A 15517-nucleotide genomic window follows, 5' to 3' on the forward strand; every position below is an offset into this window, starting at 1 on the left:
CCATAGAACCAAGATGACAAAGACCAGGATGATGCACACCTGACTATCACTTGACCAGTTTCAATGTCCTCATTGAAATAGATCGTGCTGGTCAGCACATGGAGAACTTTTCAGACCCCTCTCCTTGATTTCCTTGTTCTGTTTTTCTCTTCCTCCTTATAAAAACCTCTGCCTGCACTGAGATGTTGAGATGGGCTTTGCAACAAGAGTCTCCCATCTTTTCAGGTGTCCAGCACTTGAATGCACCACTTTCTTTATTCAACAGCATCTGTCTCAGGAGTTTGGTTTATTTGGTAGTAGGCAGCTGAATCTGGGTTCTGGTGACATGGCCCTAAAGTCAACATAGTGTAGGGGAGGCGGAGTGGCTGGAGTGGAGGATAGTGTCTCACAGGTGGCAAGTAACTGTGGGGAAAACTGAGGTACAGAAGAGGTTTTGGACTGAATTAAAGAATTTGCAGTGTTCTATAACTTCATGGCCAGAGGGGACATCAGCAGTGGGCACCTGAACAATGCTCAAGGTACAAGGTGGTCATACCATGCTACAGTGGAGACCCCAGGTCAAGCTGGCCAGTACAGCCCTGGCTGGTGTAGCTCAGTGGTTGAGTGTTGTTCCATGCATTGAAGGGTCATGGGTTTGATTCCTGGTCAAGGGCACCTGCCTGGGTTGCAGGTTCAATCCCTGGCCCAATTGGGGCATGTGGGAGGCAAACAATCATATCTCTCTCTCTCATATTGATGCTTCCCCCAACCTCCCTCCCTCCCTCCCTCCCTTCCACCTTCCCTAAAAGTCAATGGGAAAAATATCCTCAGGTGAGGATCAACAAAACAAACAAACAAAAAGATGGCCAGCACATATTGTTTCCATTGGATACCAAGAATTTCAGATGATTCAAATGCTTGGGGGCAAGATGAATAATAATCTCTGCTGACATCTTTACAGATTTTAGCAATAAATAATCTGATTTATTTTTGTCTCTAGGCTAGTTGTTTAGTGTGATTAGATTTCACCGAATAGCTAATGGGTTCAGAGAGGAATGTAGCAGTGAGTCAGCTCAGTGCCCAGGATTCCACGGGACAGTAAGGGGCTGGGCCAGGCTGCTGTGCTGCACGTGGCAGGAGTAGGGGCCTTTGTCCGAAGAGGGGATTTTCACCACCACCCAGGACTGGTAAGTGCCATTTTCACTGATAGAACCCTCTCCCCTTGACTCAGTCTCCACTACACTGTCTCCCTGAGTCCAGTACAGACTGATTGGTTGTGGGTAGAAGTTGGAGGCCAGGCACTTGAGGGTCCTGATGTTTCCTGGGTCCACGTGGCTGGTGACTGACACAGAGGGAGGGTCTGTGGAGAGATACAGCACAGAGGTTGAGGGTCTGAAGGAGACATTTCCCTGTTCACGTCTCTCCCACCCCTGGAGTCAGGGATGAGCAGAGCTCTCAGTTTTCTACCTGCCTCCCAGGAAACTTCCAGAAGATCAGGGAAGCTGAGATTTTCCATGAACCTTCCCTGTTGGATAAAGGAATATCTGTGGCTCCTTCCCTGCCTCCTAGCACCCCTGCCCACTCACTGTGGATTGACTTCTGATGGCAAGAAATGTCAATGCCCCATGTTTTTATGTTTTTGGTTTGTCTCCTCCTTACCCCCAAAACCTCCCAGTGGGCTTTGTGGCTCCTGCCTCCCCCAGTCTGCCTGCTGCTCTGTCTTTGTGACCCTACCCACTTCCCTCCCATAAGAACTTCTTTCTGATTAATTCTTAAACCAAGGTCTCAGTTTGTGTCAATCAATCCTGCCCACACTAACTCATCTTCATCCTTCCTGGGCAGACATCTTATACACCTGCCTTTGCCCCACAGCCAAGCCAGAGGCATATCACAGAGAGAAATGACTACAGGATTTGCCTGAAATGGTCCCCTGAGGTCCAAGCCTGGGGTCACCTTGGTTTTTCTCAGCTCAGTGTGGGAGAGGAGGACAGAGGGAGCAGTAGGTACCTTGACGGTCCAGGAAGGCCCTGCTGTATTGCAGGTACTTTTGCAGCTTCTGGATGCACTCTCCTTCCAGGTAGGCCTTGGTCCGCTGCACAGAGCCTTCTGTCTCCCACTTCACCTTGGTGTTCAGAGCTTCTGGTTGCAGGGGGATCCAGGCTGGGATTTCTGTGTCAAACTTGATGTAGTCCCGTCCATCATAGGCAGTTGTCCAGATTGCTCCACAGTAGCTGTTACTCCGAAGTTTACAGCCAAGCTTTTCTGACATGGTGTGATTCCCTGCATGTAACCCGACCCCCGAGAAATCAGTCAGCCTGGCATCAACTTCGTCTTAATAACTTACTCCTGCAGTTTGCAATGAAGAAAGGGTTTTGAAAACTAAAGATGCAACCCCTTTATCTTGGCAAATGGGTTATTAGCCAGACATAGAGCCAGAAACTTAGTATGCTTTGGCGTTTTAGGCTAGTCTGAGATGAGATGCCTTCTTCCCAATCAGGGAATTTCAGATTGCTACAGGCTGTGGATAGATCTAGTCCCATGAAGCACCTTTTTAAATGAACATTGAATATACTGTGAGGTCTCAGGAACCTGACACAAGCACAAAAGTGCATTTTCAAGTTAAATAGAAATTATTTGTAGTTAAAAATAGATTGTGCAATCTGTCTTCTTTTCCTGTCTACACGGAGTTTGATGTCTCCAGTTGAGTCCACATAAGTTGATCAGTTCTTCCCTCTATACTGGTGTTTGATATTTTCATTACAGATCTTTAACACGGCCTCCCTTCCCAATTGGAAATTGGCCTTAAGAAAGGGGGGTAGAACCACTTTATTTCTATTATAAAAGTAGGTGTTTATCCAACACTGACTAGTGCTATTGGCACTGGCTCTGATCTCAAGATATCTGGGCTCAAATCCCAGACCCGTCTCCACCCTCACCTGGCTTGTTGTGTAAATTTCAGCCAATAACCTGTTTTGCTTCATTTTTTCTCATTTCTAAGATGGCAATGGAACTATGTTAGAGGGTTATCTTGATCATTGTATGTGTCAATACATGTGCCTAGCATAGCACATAGAGCTCAATAAATGTCAGGCCTTGCCGAAACTGATTTGGCTCAGTGGATAGGGCGTCAGTCTTCGGACTGGAAGATCCCAGGTTCGATTCCGGTCAAGGGCATGTACCTTGGTTGCGGGCACATCCCCCGGTGGGGGGTGTGCAGGAGGCAGCTGGTCGGTGTCTCTCTCTCATTGATATTTCTGGCTCTCTGTCCCTCTCCCTTCCTCTCTGTGAAAAATCAATAAAATATATTTAAAAATAAATAAATAAATGTCAGCCCTTATTATTTTCTAATACCCTGTTTTCATATCTTTACTCATGATTGCGCACATCAATATTTCCATTCCAGTCATTCAAACTTTGTTTTAGTTTCCTTCCCAGACCCCTGTGCCTTACCCACTCCTATTTCTGAGCACAGTTCAGGCTGTTTTCTCACTAGGACTTCCAAACTACATCCTTCAGATTTAGTAACTTTTAAAACCTTCTTTTGTAGCTTCTTGTTTGTTTTTAATACTCAGAAACCCATCTTTTGACACCAGCCCTATAATAATTTAAAATCACCAGTTCATCAGGCCTGTGGTTAGCTGGCTTGTGGGGTAGGCAGCATGGTTTGGGAGAAAGAGTGCTGGGTTGGGAGATGGGAGAACTAGTTTCCGAGCTCCACTCTGCATGGCTCCTCACACCGTAAGACCTGGTGACCCCTCCCACCTGAGTCTCCTCCTATGGACAGGAGGGTGTTTATGATTTTATGGAACCCTAACAGTTGGTGGTTTTGAATTTAATCCTTCCTGAGCTGCTAGTATGAGCCATGGTTTGCACTAGGTACTTTCTTTCAATCACTCAGCATCTTCATTGTCTGCCTTAGGCTATGGGGCTCCTGGGGAAATCAAGACAGGCTATGGTCTAGCTTTCACGGAATTTACCTAGGTAATTTTTAAAAAATCTCTTGGAGGCAGGATTCAATGCTTCAATTTTGGCAGATTCAGACCAGATAATTAAGAACATGTTCACTGTGAAACAGTTAGTGACTGGCAGAGCTGGAACCTGAACCCTGAGCAGAATGACCCAAGGTTAGCTCAATCCTCAGCCAACATCCCTGGATGGGGGTGAGTCTGATGCCTTCTAAAGTGGGATCCACCTCAGATGGGTAGGAGTGTGGAGCTGAGAGGACAGATGTGACCATAAGGGCTGACACTGACAGCACTTGGTGTGAGAGTTGAGGCCTGGAAGAGAGGATGGGGGAAGTGATGGGGAAGGAAGAAAAGCAGCTGTGATGTGGGAGAGGGGGGGTGAAGAAATGTCTGTAAATCTCTAAATGTCCTGCTTTTTCTTTGGCATGGGGAATATTTCTAGCCTGCAGACCTCTTTCCACTCAAAATTGCAGGGCTGCTTCTTGAGCTAAGACCATCCACCCCAGCAGTCCATAGTCCACTGACCTGTGTCCTTGTAGTAGCCCATGACTTCTTTCAGGGTCTTCAGGAAGAATTCCCCCCTGGCCTTCTGAAATTTACTTAGTTCCTCCCAGTCCTCCATTCCTTTCACCTGTTTCCATGGGCCCAGGGGCTCAGCTTTTTCACTTTCACTATCGTAGTGGAAGAAGGCCTGGTCGTTGAGGTAGCCAGTTGCCTGAAAACTGGGGAAGCCCTCCTTGGGCTCGGATATCCCACTGGAAAGGTAGGTCAGAGAATAAGGCCCTGCAAAAGAGGAGAAAAGAGTGAGCTGTGGGATTCACGCAGGGGAGTCCCAATGTGGGGCAGCAGAGGGCCCGGAAGGGAGACCTGATCACCAGGCTCCTTCCTCCACAGCTCTCTCCACCTGCTGCCAGCCGTGCACTATTGGACGCTCACTTGAGAGAATGGGCTTTACTTCTATTCTGGGGATGATACTGCAGAGACCATTTTGTGTTTTACTACATGTGTTCTCTCTTGGCACATCAAAAGATGACATTTCTTAGCCTTTTTATAGGTATACTAGAAGCCTGTTGCACGAAGTTTCGTGCAATAGACCTTCCTTCACCTGGCTGCCAGCACCAGTTTTCCACCAGCACCAGTTTTCCTCTGGCCACCCGCCGATTGGAGCGCCTCCCGCCAGCGCGATTGGCCACCCCGGTGGGAAACTGGTGCCTGCAGCCACGCAATCGACCACCCCAAGTTCCGCCACCGGCGCCTTCTGCCAGCCTCATGGGTCCTTCCGTAGCACGAGTCCCTGCCCACCCTCTCCTCCCGCCAGCCCAATCAGCCACCCTGAGTCCCGCCCCCAGCCTCCCACCGGCCCAGTCATGGGCGTAGCAGAGTGATGGTTATTTGCATACTTCCCTTTTATTAGGTAGGATTGGGACCATGACTGAGTTCTGTCAAAAGGAAATGTGGGTGGAAGTGATTTATTTCTTCTGGTCGGAGGCCCTATGAGCTAGTTTGAAACCTCTATCTCTCTTTTATTTAGGTGATGATTGTGGAGGCCACAGGATAAAATAGAAGAGTCCCAACATGGGAACTACCTGGATCCTTGAATCACCCCATGGAAGACAGGAATGTTGTCTGATCTGTTTTCATGTTTATAGGAGCAAACAAATAAACATTTGTTGAGTTGTGCTACTAAAACCTGTCTTTATTATTGGAGCATAACTTAGTTGAACCTAACGAACACTATAATTAGAAAGTGTAGGAAGGAGAATTGACTAGTAAACTCAGGAAATGACCTGGAATGGATCAGCATAAGGTAAGAACAGGATGGAGCTCAGAAATGCCAGGGCTGTCCCTGCATTTTTGTGTGAGTAAGGGAGAGTTAGAGGGTTGGGATATTTTTATAATAAATTTCAAAATGGATTCCTAATATAACTCTTACTAGAGGCCTGGTGCCTGGATTCTTGCACCGGTGGGGTTCCTCGGACTGGCTGGCGGGGATTGGACCGAAACCATCTCTCCAACACCCCCCAAGGGGTCCCCACCTCCCTTTTGAATATATCACCCCATCTGCCATACCCTCACTCCTTTCTGTAAGAGGGCAGTTCTCGGGTGACACACCCCGGAATCGGGATCCCTCCTCTCTGGTTCCAGGTGCATCACCCAAGAACCACAGCTGCCAAGTCACCACAGCTTGGCAGCTCCTGCATTGAGCGTCTGCCCCCTGGTGGTCATTGCATGTCATAGCTATCCGTCAGATGGTCACTTAGGCTTTTATATATATAGATGGGTGTTACTGATGTTAGAGGTCATATTCCAGATTTCTAGTTCCAGTACTTAGTTATTTTCTTTTTTAAAGTTGGGGGAAGGAAAAGCATAAGGTAAGGAAGGGTGGAGGAGGTTATGAAGAAACAGATATGACTAACAGGAAGGTGAAAGGTGCCAGTCGGGCAGGGGGGTGGGAGGGGAATAGATGGGAGAGAAGGGACAGTTGTAGGACATACAGGACATGAACTAGGCTCAGTGATACCAAAACTGGGCCTCAACTCTTATCACAAACTTAAACTTAGAAAACATGGAAAAGATGCTTTTGGTATAGGAAATGTGAAAAGCAGTGGGCATGCTGAAAGAATTTCAAAATAAGAAAAAGTATCCAGCCCTAACTGGTTTGGCTCAGTGGATAGAGTGTTGGCCTGTGGACTGAAGGGTCCCAGGTTCGATTCCAGGCAAGGGCATGTACCTTGGTTGCGGGCACATACCCAATAAGCAGTATGCAGGAGGCAGCTGATCGATGTTTCTAACTCTCTATCCCTCTCCTTTCCCCTCTGTAAAATATCAATAAAATATATTTTTTTAAAAAAGAAAGAAAGAAAAAGTATCCAGGAGGAACAAAAAGGGTAGGTTAGGTCAAAAAACATGTGGGGCTCTAACCGGTTTGGCTCAGTGGATAGAGCATTGGCCTGCGGACTGAAGGGTCCCAGGTTCGATTTCGGTCCAGGGCATGTACCTTGGTTGTGGGCACATCCCCAGTGGGAGGTCTGCAGAAGGCAGCTGATCGATGTTTCTCTCTCATCGATGTTTCTAACTCTCTATCCCTCTCCCTTCCTCTCTGTAAGAAATCAATAAAACATATTTTAAAAAGAACACATGTGGGTATATGGAAAGCTTGCTAAAATTAGGATAAAGGGAGATGAAGAATGAGAAAAATTCAAATGTATAAAGTAACAAGGGGAAAGAAGAAAAGAAGAGATAAAAAGTGAGAGTGGGGAAATATTTGTTAGTTATTCTCACTAATTCTAAATGTGATTGCCGTTTTACTCAGTAGATGTCGAGTAAAGCAGATTACTCTCTACAATGTGGGTGGGCCTCCTCTAATTGCTGAAGGCCACAAGGGAAGACTGAGGTCTCCAGAGGAAGAAGGCACTCTGCCTCAGGTGGCCTCTGGACCCAAGACTGCGACATCCTCTCTTCTCTGGCTCTCCAGTGTGCTGACCAACCCCGCAGATTTTGGACTTCTCAGCCCTCACCATGGTGTGAGCCATATCCTTAAAATAAATCTCTTTCTGTGCATATACATGGCGTTCATTCTGTTTCTCTGGAGAACCCTAAAGCTACACTAGATTTTGGTATAGGATGTGATTAATAATCCTATCTAATAAAGAGGGAATATGCTAATTGACCCTCATGCTGTAACAAAGATGGTGGCACCCACAGCCAATAAGGAGGGAATAAGCTAATTGACTGCCACATCCTCAAAGATGGCGGCGCCCACAATAAGGAGGGAATATGCTAATTGACTGCCACGCCCTCAAAGATGGCGATGCCCACAGCCACAAGATGGCAGCGCCCAGTCCCCTCAGCCCCATTGGGGCGGCAGGCAGGACCGGCCACTCTGCATGCCTGCCTCCAGAGTCCCCCAGTCCCCTCAGCCCCCCTGCCATCCAGGGCCAGCCCAAGGTGCAGGCAAGCCTCAGATGGCGGCTGCCCAGCCGCCCAGGGCTGGCACAAGGCACAGGTAACCAGGGCCAGCTGAGGCTTGCACTGCCAGCAGTGGCAGCAGCAGAGGTGTGATGGGTGCGTCGCCTTCCCCTGATCGCCGGGTCACCTCCCGCCCCTGAGGGCTCCCAGACTGAGAGGGGGCAGGCCGGCTGAGGGACCCCCCCCCCTCCAGTGCATGAATTTTCAAGCACCGGGCCTCTAGTGTAATTATAATCAATAGTTATAAAACACATATTCTGATAGTTTGTAAATGTAAAAGTTCTAACTTACACAGTTTAGCTTACATTTCTTCATCCTGAAATTTTGTATGCCAAAAAAAGCCTCAGGACTCTGTCCTAAAATGGACTCTGCCCAACCTCCAGCTGGCTTCTTCCCCTGTCACTAGCCTTCCAGGCACACTGTCAGTGTCTAACTGTGGAGGGAAGGAGTGGGCTTGTTTCTAGAAGTATCCTCCAGTTACTATGCCTTTACAAGTGCTTTTTGTAGTTGCTGTCTTTCTCCTTCAGAGTCAGACAGATACATCCAGCCGTTGGAAGGAGGGAGGAACAAAAAGTTCTACCTGTGTGGCCCCTGCTGTCTTGGCTGTATGACCCAGGACAGGTCACTTCACTTGTCTGGGTTTCAGTTTTGCTCATTTCCCTACTAAAAATTTTAGATTCTAATTATTTAAGGTCTTACTTAGCATGAGTCCAGAGGCTCCCTAAAGGCTTCTGGAAGTGTGTGAGCCTCGAACACCCATTCCTACTGTACACTGGGAATCATCTGGGAACCCCTCTCCCAGCCCATCTATCTCGCTCGTTCCCTCCCCTGCATTCTTCTCCATACCCAGCCCTTGGTTCCCAACTCACCGTCTTGAGTGTCCTGGGGGACTGCAGGACCCACAACCAGCAGTAGGGACAGCAGGACAGGCACCATTGTGCCCATCGTGTCTGAGTGGAAGGTACTGGACTTCCCAGGCCTGGTGCAGATTACTTGGAGAGACAGCCAGATATAGTTTGGGGAACAGCTTGGCTTTGAGCCCTGCCCAGGTGAGGTGAATGCACAGGCCAATGAGAGTGCCAGGCTGGGCTCCTCAGCTGACTGGGAGGAAGCAGGATGCACAGGCCAGACTGGGTGTGTTTTCCTCGGTGTCTACAGACCATCGGCCCACGTGGAGCTGAGCCAGGTGACCTGGGATGGGACTTTGACATGAGTCCAGACTGTTGCCCTCTTGGCAGCAGCATGTGATTACAGGACCAGTCCCATGGTGTTATTTGGTTTGTGCTTCTACTGCCTAATTCTTAGTTTCTCCATTGAGTCTAAGAACTAACTGGTAAATAAATGTATTTTCTGCTTAAAGTCAGAATAGGAATCTGTTTTAGTAACTAATGATGTGACTGTTACTGAAATTGGAAAAGGATTCTTTTTAAGCAACAGTCACTCAGGGAAATGGAGGAAGGGGAAGCAGGCTTGGTTATGGGGCCAAATTGAGGTTAAAGGCACAGTCTTGCAGGCCATGATAAGGAGTGGAGGGTCAAACAGCCAACTGAGTCACCTCTTATGGTCAACTGGAATAAAATGCTCAGTGAAGGCAAAATGTTAGATGCCAAACAGCTTGAGAAATTCAAAGACAACGTGTGATGATCGAGTCCATAGGGCTGGGAAGCTTTAAAAAAATGTAATTAATTCAAAAGCAGAAAGTATTGACTCAAAGCAGAGTCTGAAAATCAGGTGATATCTATGATAGCGCAGAGAGGATCTTTTGGCTTCTCTAGTTTTAAAGATGAAACAGACAAAAAATGAATAGTGCCTAATGATTTAAAGCTAAAAGCAAGAGCTTTGGAAAGATGGCGGAGGAAGAGCAAAGAAAAAAGATCCCTTTGGTTCCAGAAAATCTCCTGAAAAAGAGGAAGGCTTATCAGGCTCTCAAAGCCACCCAGGCAAAGCGGGCACTTTGGGAAAAGAAGGAGCAGAGGAAAGGAAAAGATATCAGGTTTAAGCAACTGGAATGGTTCCTACATGATGCCTGGAGGCAATGACGTGACAAGGTGCGCCTCAGATGACTAGGAGTGAAACCTCATGGTTTGGAGGTGCCAGGTGAACCTTCCTTGGCCTTTGTTGTGTGCATCCAAAGGATCAGTGGGGCGAGCGTCATGGTACAGAAAACCATTGCCAGGCTTCGCCTGAAGAAGATTTTCAGTGGTGTCTTTGTCAGAGTGACCCACCCCCCAGACCATAAAAACGCTGCGTATAGTGGAACCTTATGTGACCTGTGGATTTCCAAATCTGAAGTCTGTCCGGGAGCTCATCTTGAAACGTGGGCAAGCCAAGGTCAAGAATAAAATCATCCCTTTGACAGACAACACAGGGATTGAGGAGCATCTGGGGAAGTTTGGTGTCACTTGCTTGGAAGACCTCATTCATGAAATTGCCTTCCTGGGGAAGAATTTCCAGGCAATCTCAGGGTTCCTGTGCCCTTTCCATTTCTCAGTGGCCCGTCACACTCCCCAGAATAGAGTGGGCTTCCTCAAGGAGGTGGGCTCCCCTGGGTGTCGAGGTGAACGCATCAACCAGCTCATCCGGCAGCTGAACTAAACCCAGAATACCTGAAAGCACACTGCATTGGAAGCATGCACTTTTGTTTTTTGGAATTATCCAGTATCTTCAAAGAAGATTATTTTCTCCTATATTTTCAGCAACTGGAGGGGAAGGGTCAGGGAAAAGATGGTTATGATGTCCCACTTCCAGAGGAAAAGTCCAGTGTGTTTCCCATTTTGGCCACTGCTGCCACCTCTGAAATCAGCCAAGGACTCATGCCATGGAGGAGAGGGGCCTGCGTCACAGATAGGAGATGTCCTTCATCACATCTTCTGTACCCAAGCATGAACACAAGACGGCAGTGGACCCAGCCCAGAGCATACCTGAACTTGGGATTCCTAACGCCTTGTTTTGGAAAGAACTTGAAATACATTTAGAAGAGCACAAAAACGGCGCTCAATTGTCTCTGTTGTGTGTCCGTGGTCCAGCTTTTCAGTGATAGCTTTGAAAGCTCTCAGGCTTAGCTGGCTCTAAATTTATCTGGTGGCTTCCTTATCCTAGCTCAGGATTTTTTTTTTAAAATATTTTTTTAATTGACTTTTTACAGAGAGGAAAGGAGAGGGAGAGAGAGTTAGAAACATCAATGAGAAAGAAACATCGACCAGCTGCCTCCTGCACACACCCCCCACTGGGGATGTGCCCGCAACCAAGGTACATGCCCTTGACCGGAATTGAACCTAGGACCCTTGAGTCCGCAGGCTGACTCTCTATCCACTGAGCCAAACCAGTTAGGGCCTAGCTCAGGATTTTAACCTATTCTTGGATTTGTGAGAAGGCAAGGACCATTTCCCCAGAAAAACCTGCATACACTCCAGTTTTTGCTCGAGGGTTTAGGGTGTTCATAGACTCTTCTCAGGGACCCATGCACCTTACAGGAGAAAGTCCTGCACTATCAGGATTGGTTGCCCAGGCCTGGCCTTGCTAACCTGGTTCCCTGTCCTGTGGAAGACCAAAGCTTACAAATCACCTTTTCCCTTCAAGCTAATGGGTGTTTCGTGTTAGGAACACAGTGGTAGAGAGTGAGCCCCTATACCATCTTTAACTTGGGGTATTGTCCCCCATTTATTTCTGCTGGGGTTTCATGATCAATTTTCTGGTTTCCCTGATGATCAGTCCTCTGCTTTAAGAACCCAAAATCAGGAAAAAATGAACCATTTTCTTGGTTTGGCATGGATGAAATTGGCACTATTTGGTCTTTTAGGCCCTGGGCAAGCTTAGTTATACCCTTTTGCATATTCTAGGCTGCAGGCCCCTCCGGAAGTATTGCTCTCTGTCCTGCTTGTAATGCTGTAATAGACCAACATTAGGACACTAGTGCTCCTGGGATGTTACACTTGAAAAGGGTCTGATCCTGCCTATGTTGACATAAGTGAGCCTCTGTCATTCAATTGCCTCAACCTGTCATCTAAGCAGTCGGTGAAGGTGTGCCAGGGCCAGGTTAAGACTTGAAAATATGCTTAGCCAGTGTCGCCTGGTCCTTTAAGATCAGCTTTGCTGCAGTTTTGGCTCATTGGGCCCTCAAACATAACTGTGAGATTGAGTTAGTGTAACAATGCCTCAAAGTGTGCCAGGTTATGAGGTAATTAATTAGGTTGGGTTGGCTCGGGAGTTAACCTGCCGGGAATAGATGTTACTCTTGCAACTAGAGAGCATTGTGAAATCAGATTACAGTGATGCATCAAAAGTCACGGGGAAAGAGCATTGTGGAAGCCCAGAGTTTGTATCCCAGATCTGCCTTACACTAAATACGGGAATAAGATTTTCACTCTTGCCTGTAAAATGGAGCTAATGTAGTCTAGCCTGTCTGCCTCACATGGTTGTTAAAAGGATTAAGCAAAATAAAATTTTAATTTAGAAAAAAAATAAAACTAAAAACAAAAAATAAGTTTTCATAACCTAATTATAAGAGTCTGAAAAGTCTAATAGTCAACTGTGACCCAGACATTCCTGCAAAACTTATACAATTGCCACTAAGGATGGGTGACAACAGGAGTTTCATCAGAGGAGGAAGTCAAGTGTGGAATGGCTTTGGGAAGGGCTTCCTGAGAGACGTTGTGGTTGAGGGAAATCCCCACAGGGATAGAATCTGTTGGCAGCAGGCAGAAATTTTGTAAGGACAGGGTTGTGTGTTCTGTTCATTTCTCTGTCCCTAGTACTAAGCCCAGTTCCTGGCAGAAAGAAGACAAATAAACACAAAAATAGATCAATCAATAAATGAGCAGGGACCAAAAGGGATGGCAGCAGATCTATCTGAGAGTCATTGAAGCCATTTGGTGGAAATGGAATTCAGGAAGCATAGTGAGGGTATGGCAGATGGGGTGATATGTTCAAAAGGGAGGTTGGAGTCAGATTCTAGACCAGTGATGGGCAACCTTTTGAGCTTGGTGTGTCAAACTTCGCCAAAAAACTGAGCATAACTTCATAAGTGTCACTTTGAGGAAAAAACTAACTCCAAGACTCTAGTCGCAAATGTTTCATCCTCAGGAGCAGCAAATGTTTTATCCTCGGCATGCGGCCACATGTCATCAGAAATGGCTACGCGTGTCAGTGCTGACACGCGTGTCACAGGTTTGCCATCACTGTTCTAGACAGTCCCCATACAAAGAACATCCAATGTCCTCCAATAAGTGAGGCACAGTTTACTGTTGTGTCTTTTCCTTCACAGCCTATATTCTCTGCATACCCTATCCCTAGATCACCAGTTCTTAGCCTTTTGTGCCATCTACTCACTTGCTGAGACAAATTTTATATTTTCTTAATTTTTAGAAGTTATTTATTTATTTACTAGTGGCCCGATGCATGAAATTCGTGCACATTAAAAGGGAATTAGAGGAAATATTTTAATATTGCTATTTGCCCTTTCTCTATACTAGAAGTGTCAGAGATGAAAGAAAATTGGGAAAATGTATATGAAAATATTACTCCTGTCAGAGTCTGGGGTGCGCCGTGGGACCCAGAGTCAAGTCCCCGCCCACGTGCGCATTCCTTGAAATCGTGTGAGACCCAGACCTGGCCAGCCCTACCCCCATTAGGCAAGATCCAGACCCGGCCTGCCCCACCCCCATCAAGCCCCGCCAGGCGGGGGGGCGCAACCTCAGGTCCCCAGTCTGGTGCAGGGCAGGGGGAGCAGCCTCAGGTCCCCCATCAAGCCCCACCGGGGGTGGGGGGTATAGCCTCAGGTTCCCTGGCTCACCCTCAGGTCCCCCAGCCTGGCACAGGGGCAGGGGGGGAGTGCCTTGAGGTCCTCATCAAGCCCTTCCCAATGGGGGACATGGCCTAAGATTCCCTCATCAAGTCCCGCTGGGTGGGGGATGTGGCCTGAGATTCCCTGTCAAGCCCCACTGGGCGGGGGGTGCAGCCTCAGGTCCCCCGGCCCGGCACCAGGAGGGAGGTGTAGCCTCTTGTCCCCTGGTGCCGGAGTGGGAGGAATGGCCTGAGATCCCCCAGCCCAAGGCAGGGGCAGCAGCCTGAGGTCTCCTGACCCAGCACTGGGGCTGAGGGCGCACCTTGAGGTCCCCTGTCAAGCCCCACCGGGCAGGGGGTGCAGCCTCAGGTCCCCTGGCCCAGTGCTGGGGCAGGGAGCATGGCCTGAGGTCCCCCAGCCTGGCGCCGGGGCAGGGAGTGCGGCCTGAGGTCCCCTGTCAAGTCCCACCGGGCGAGGGGTGCAACCTCAGGTCGCCTGCCCTGGCCCAGTGCCACGCAGCCTCAGGTCCCTGCTGATTGCTTGTTAAGGCTCATTACGGGAACTCAGCCTTTGTTGTGGGTGCTGCCATCTTTTTGACAGTGTGATAGTCAATTTGCATATTCCCTCTTTAATAGATAGGCTTCCTTTCAAGATAATATTTAATGCATTATAAATAAAATACAGAATAGAGCAGAAGCCAGTTACATGGAAATGCAGGTCTTTCCATGCATTTTTTGTGGTTGTTTGCAAATGGGTCTCCCATACAGAACAACATGCTTTCCTAAATGCAGGTTGCATACCTGTCAGGACCTGTCACCCTCCTCTCTCAGCTGTCTCATACCTTCCTGGTCAGCAACAACCTTTCTACCTCTTTTTGGCAAGCTATGTTAGGCTTCTATAGCTTCTCTGAAATCTCAACCCTTCCAGGAAGTTTCTATGGGGGTGTGAATGACTCTGCGCCTTCTCCTGTTCCCCCATAGCCTGTCAGGACTCCAGTCTTTTGAGGTTTCCTCCCTCTGGTCCAGGTCTGCCCTGCTTCTGATAAGTGGGGTGAGATCTCTCATTGTAACCTGCCTTAGCCTTGGGCTATTCATGTGGACTTCTGGTTTCTTCATTGATCTGAAAATGTTCTCCCGTGACATGTTTTTCATTATTTGTTCTAAGTTGTTGGTGTGTGTATTTAAATACCACTGGCTGGTTTATTTCCTTCTGAGTTATTTGATTTTTCTTCCATTACTGAATATCAAAGGCAACATTTACATATACTTCCCATCCAACACAATGTAATTAAAAAATACTAATGTGAGAGAGAATTAAAGGGCCACGTGCCTTATCCAGGCCACTTTCTTGTTTTCTCCCTGGGGAGCTCAAGATAAGAACATAAATTAAATTTAGGCCCCTTTCATGATACTCAGGAGTGGGCTGACAATGTCCCTCTCTGTGCCCATTCTTGTCCTGAACCACGAGCTTTGAGCGTAGTGTCAGAGGGTTAAGTAGGAGTCTGAGGAATACCATTCTTCTAAACCCTCCTCTTTCGGTAGGTCATCTACTCTTTTATATCCCCTTTCCTCAAGGTGCCTTGGCCCTTCTCTTGCTCAGTGCTGGTGAGTAGAACATAAGAAGCTGTGAACACACAGTCATGCACTGGGGGGAGGGGTCCCTCAGCCAGGCCTGTACCCTCTCGCAGTCCAGGACCCTTTGGGGAATGTCCAACTGCTGGCTTAGGCCCACTCTCCTAGCAGCCCTGAACACCAATCAGAAGCAGGGAGCAGAGAGCATCTCGATTAAGTGTCTGAAACCTGTCTGGAAGAGGAGTGCCGAG

The 15517-nt window shown here is 47.8% G+C and overlaps 1 protein-coding gene and 1 pseudogene across 1 annotated transcript; one reads left to right on the top strand and one right to left on the bottom strand.

Moving 5' to 3' along the window:
- Positions 1-842: 842 nt before the first annotated feature.
- Positions 843-8922, bottom strand: LOC103286228 (zinc-alpha-2-glycoprotein-like). The gene is made up of 4 exons (XM_008141701.3): positions 8783-8922; positions 4470-4727; positions 1987-2259; positions 843-1339 (listed from the first exon to the last, which is right to left on the bottom strand). The coding sequence occupies exons 1-4, from the start codon at positions 8856-8858 to the stop codon at positions 1053-1055; spliced, it is 894 nt and encodes a 297-aa protein (XP_008139923.2). The 5' UTR covers positions 8859-8922; the 3' UTR covers positions 843-1052.
- Positions 8923-9757: 835 nt separating this feature from the next.
- Positions 9758-10518, top strand: LOC103285964 (60S ribosomal protein L7-like 1; annotated as a pseudogene).
- The last annotated feature ends 4999 nt before the right edge of the window (positions 10519-15517 follow it).

The sequence above is a fragment of the Eptesicus fuscus genome, chromosome 4 (assembly GCF_027574615.1).
Source record: "Eptesicus fuscus isolate TK198812 chromosome 4, DD_ASM_mEF_20220401, whole genome shotgun sequence".
NCBI lineage: Eukaryota > Metazoa > Chordata > Mammalia > Chiroptera > Vespertilionidae > Eptesicus > Eptesicus fuscus.

Bases quoted from the DNA above. Each gene is read 5' to 3' on its own strand.
- LOC103286228 (XM_008141701.3), bottom strand. From the start codon at position 8,858: ATGGGCACAATGGTGCCTGTCCTGCTGTCCCTACTGCTGGTTGTGGGT. The intron at 4,728-8,782 runs GTGAGTTGGGAA...CCTCTTTTGCAG, and splicing joins CCCCCAGGACACTCAAGACG to GGCCTTATTCTCTGACCTAC. The intron at 1,340-1,986 runs GTACCTACTGCT...ATCTCTCCACAG, and splicing joins GGCCTTCCTGGACCGTCAAG to ACCCTCCCTCTGTGTCAGTC.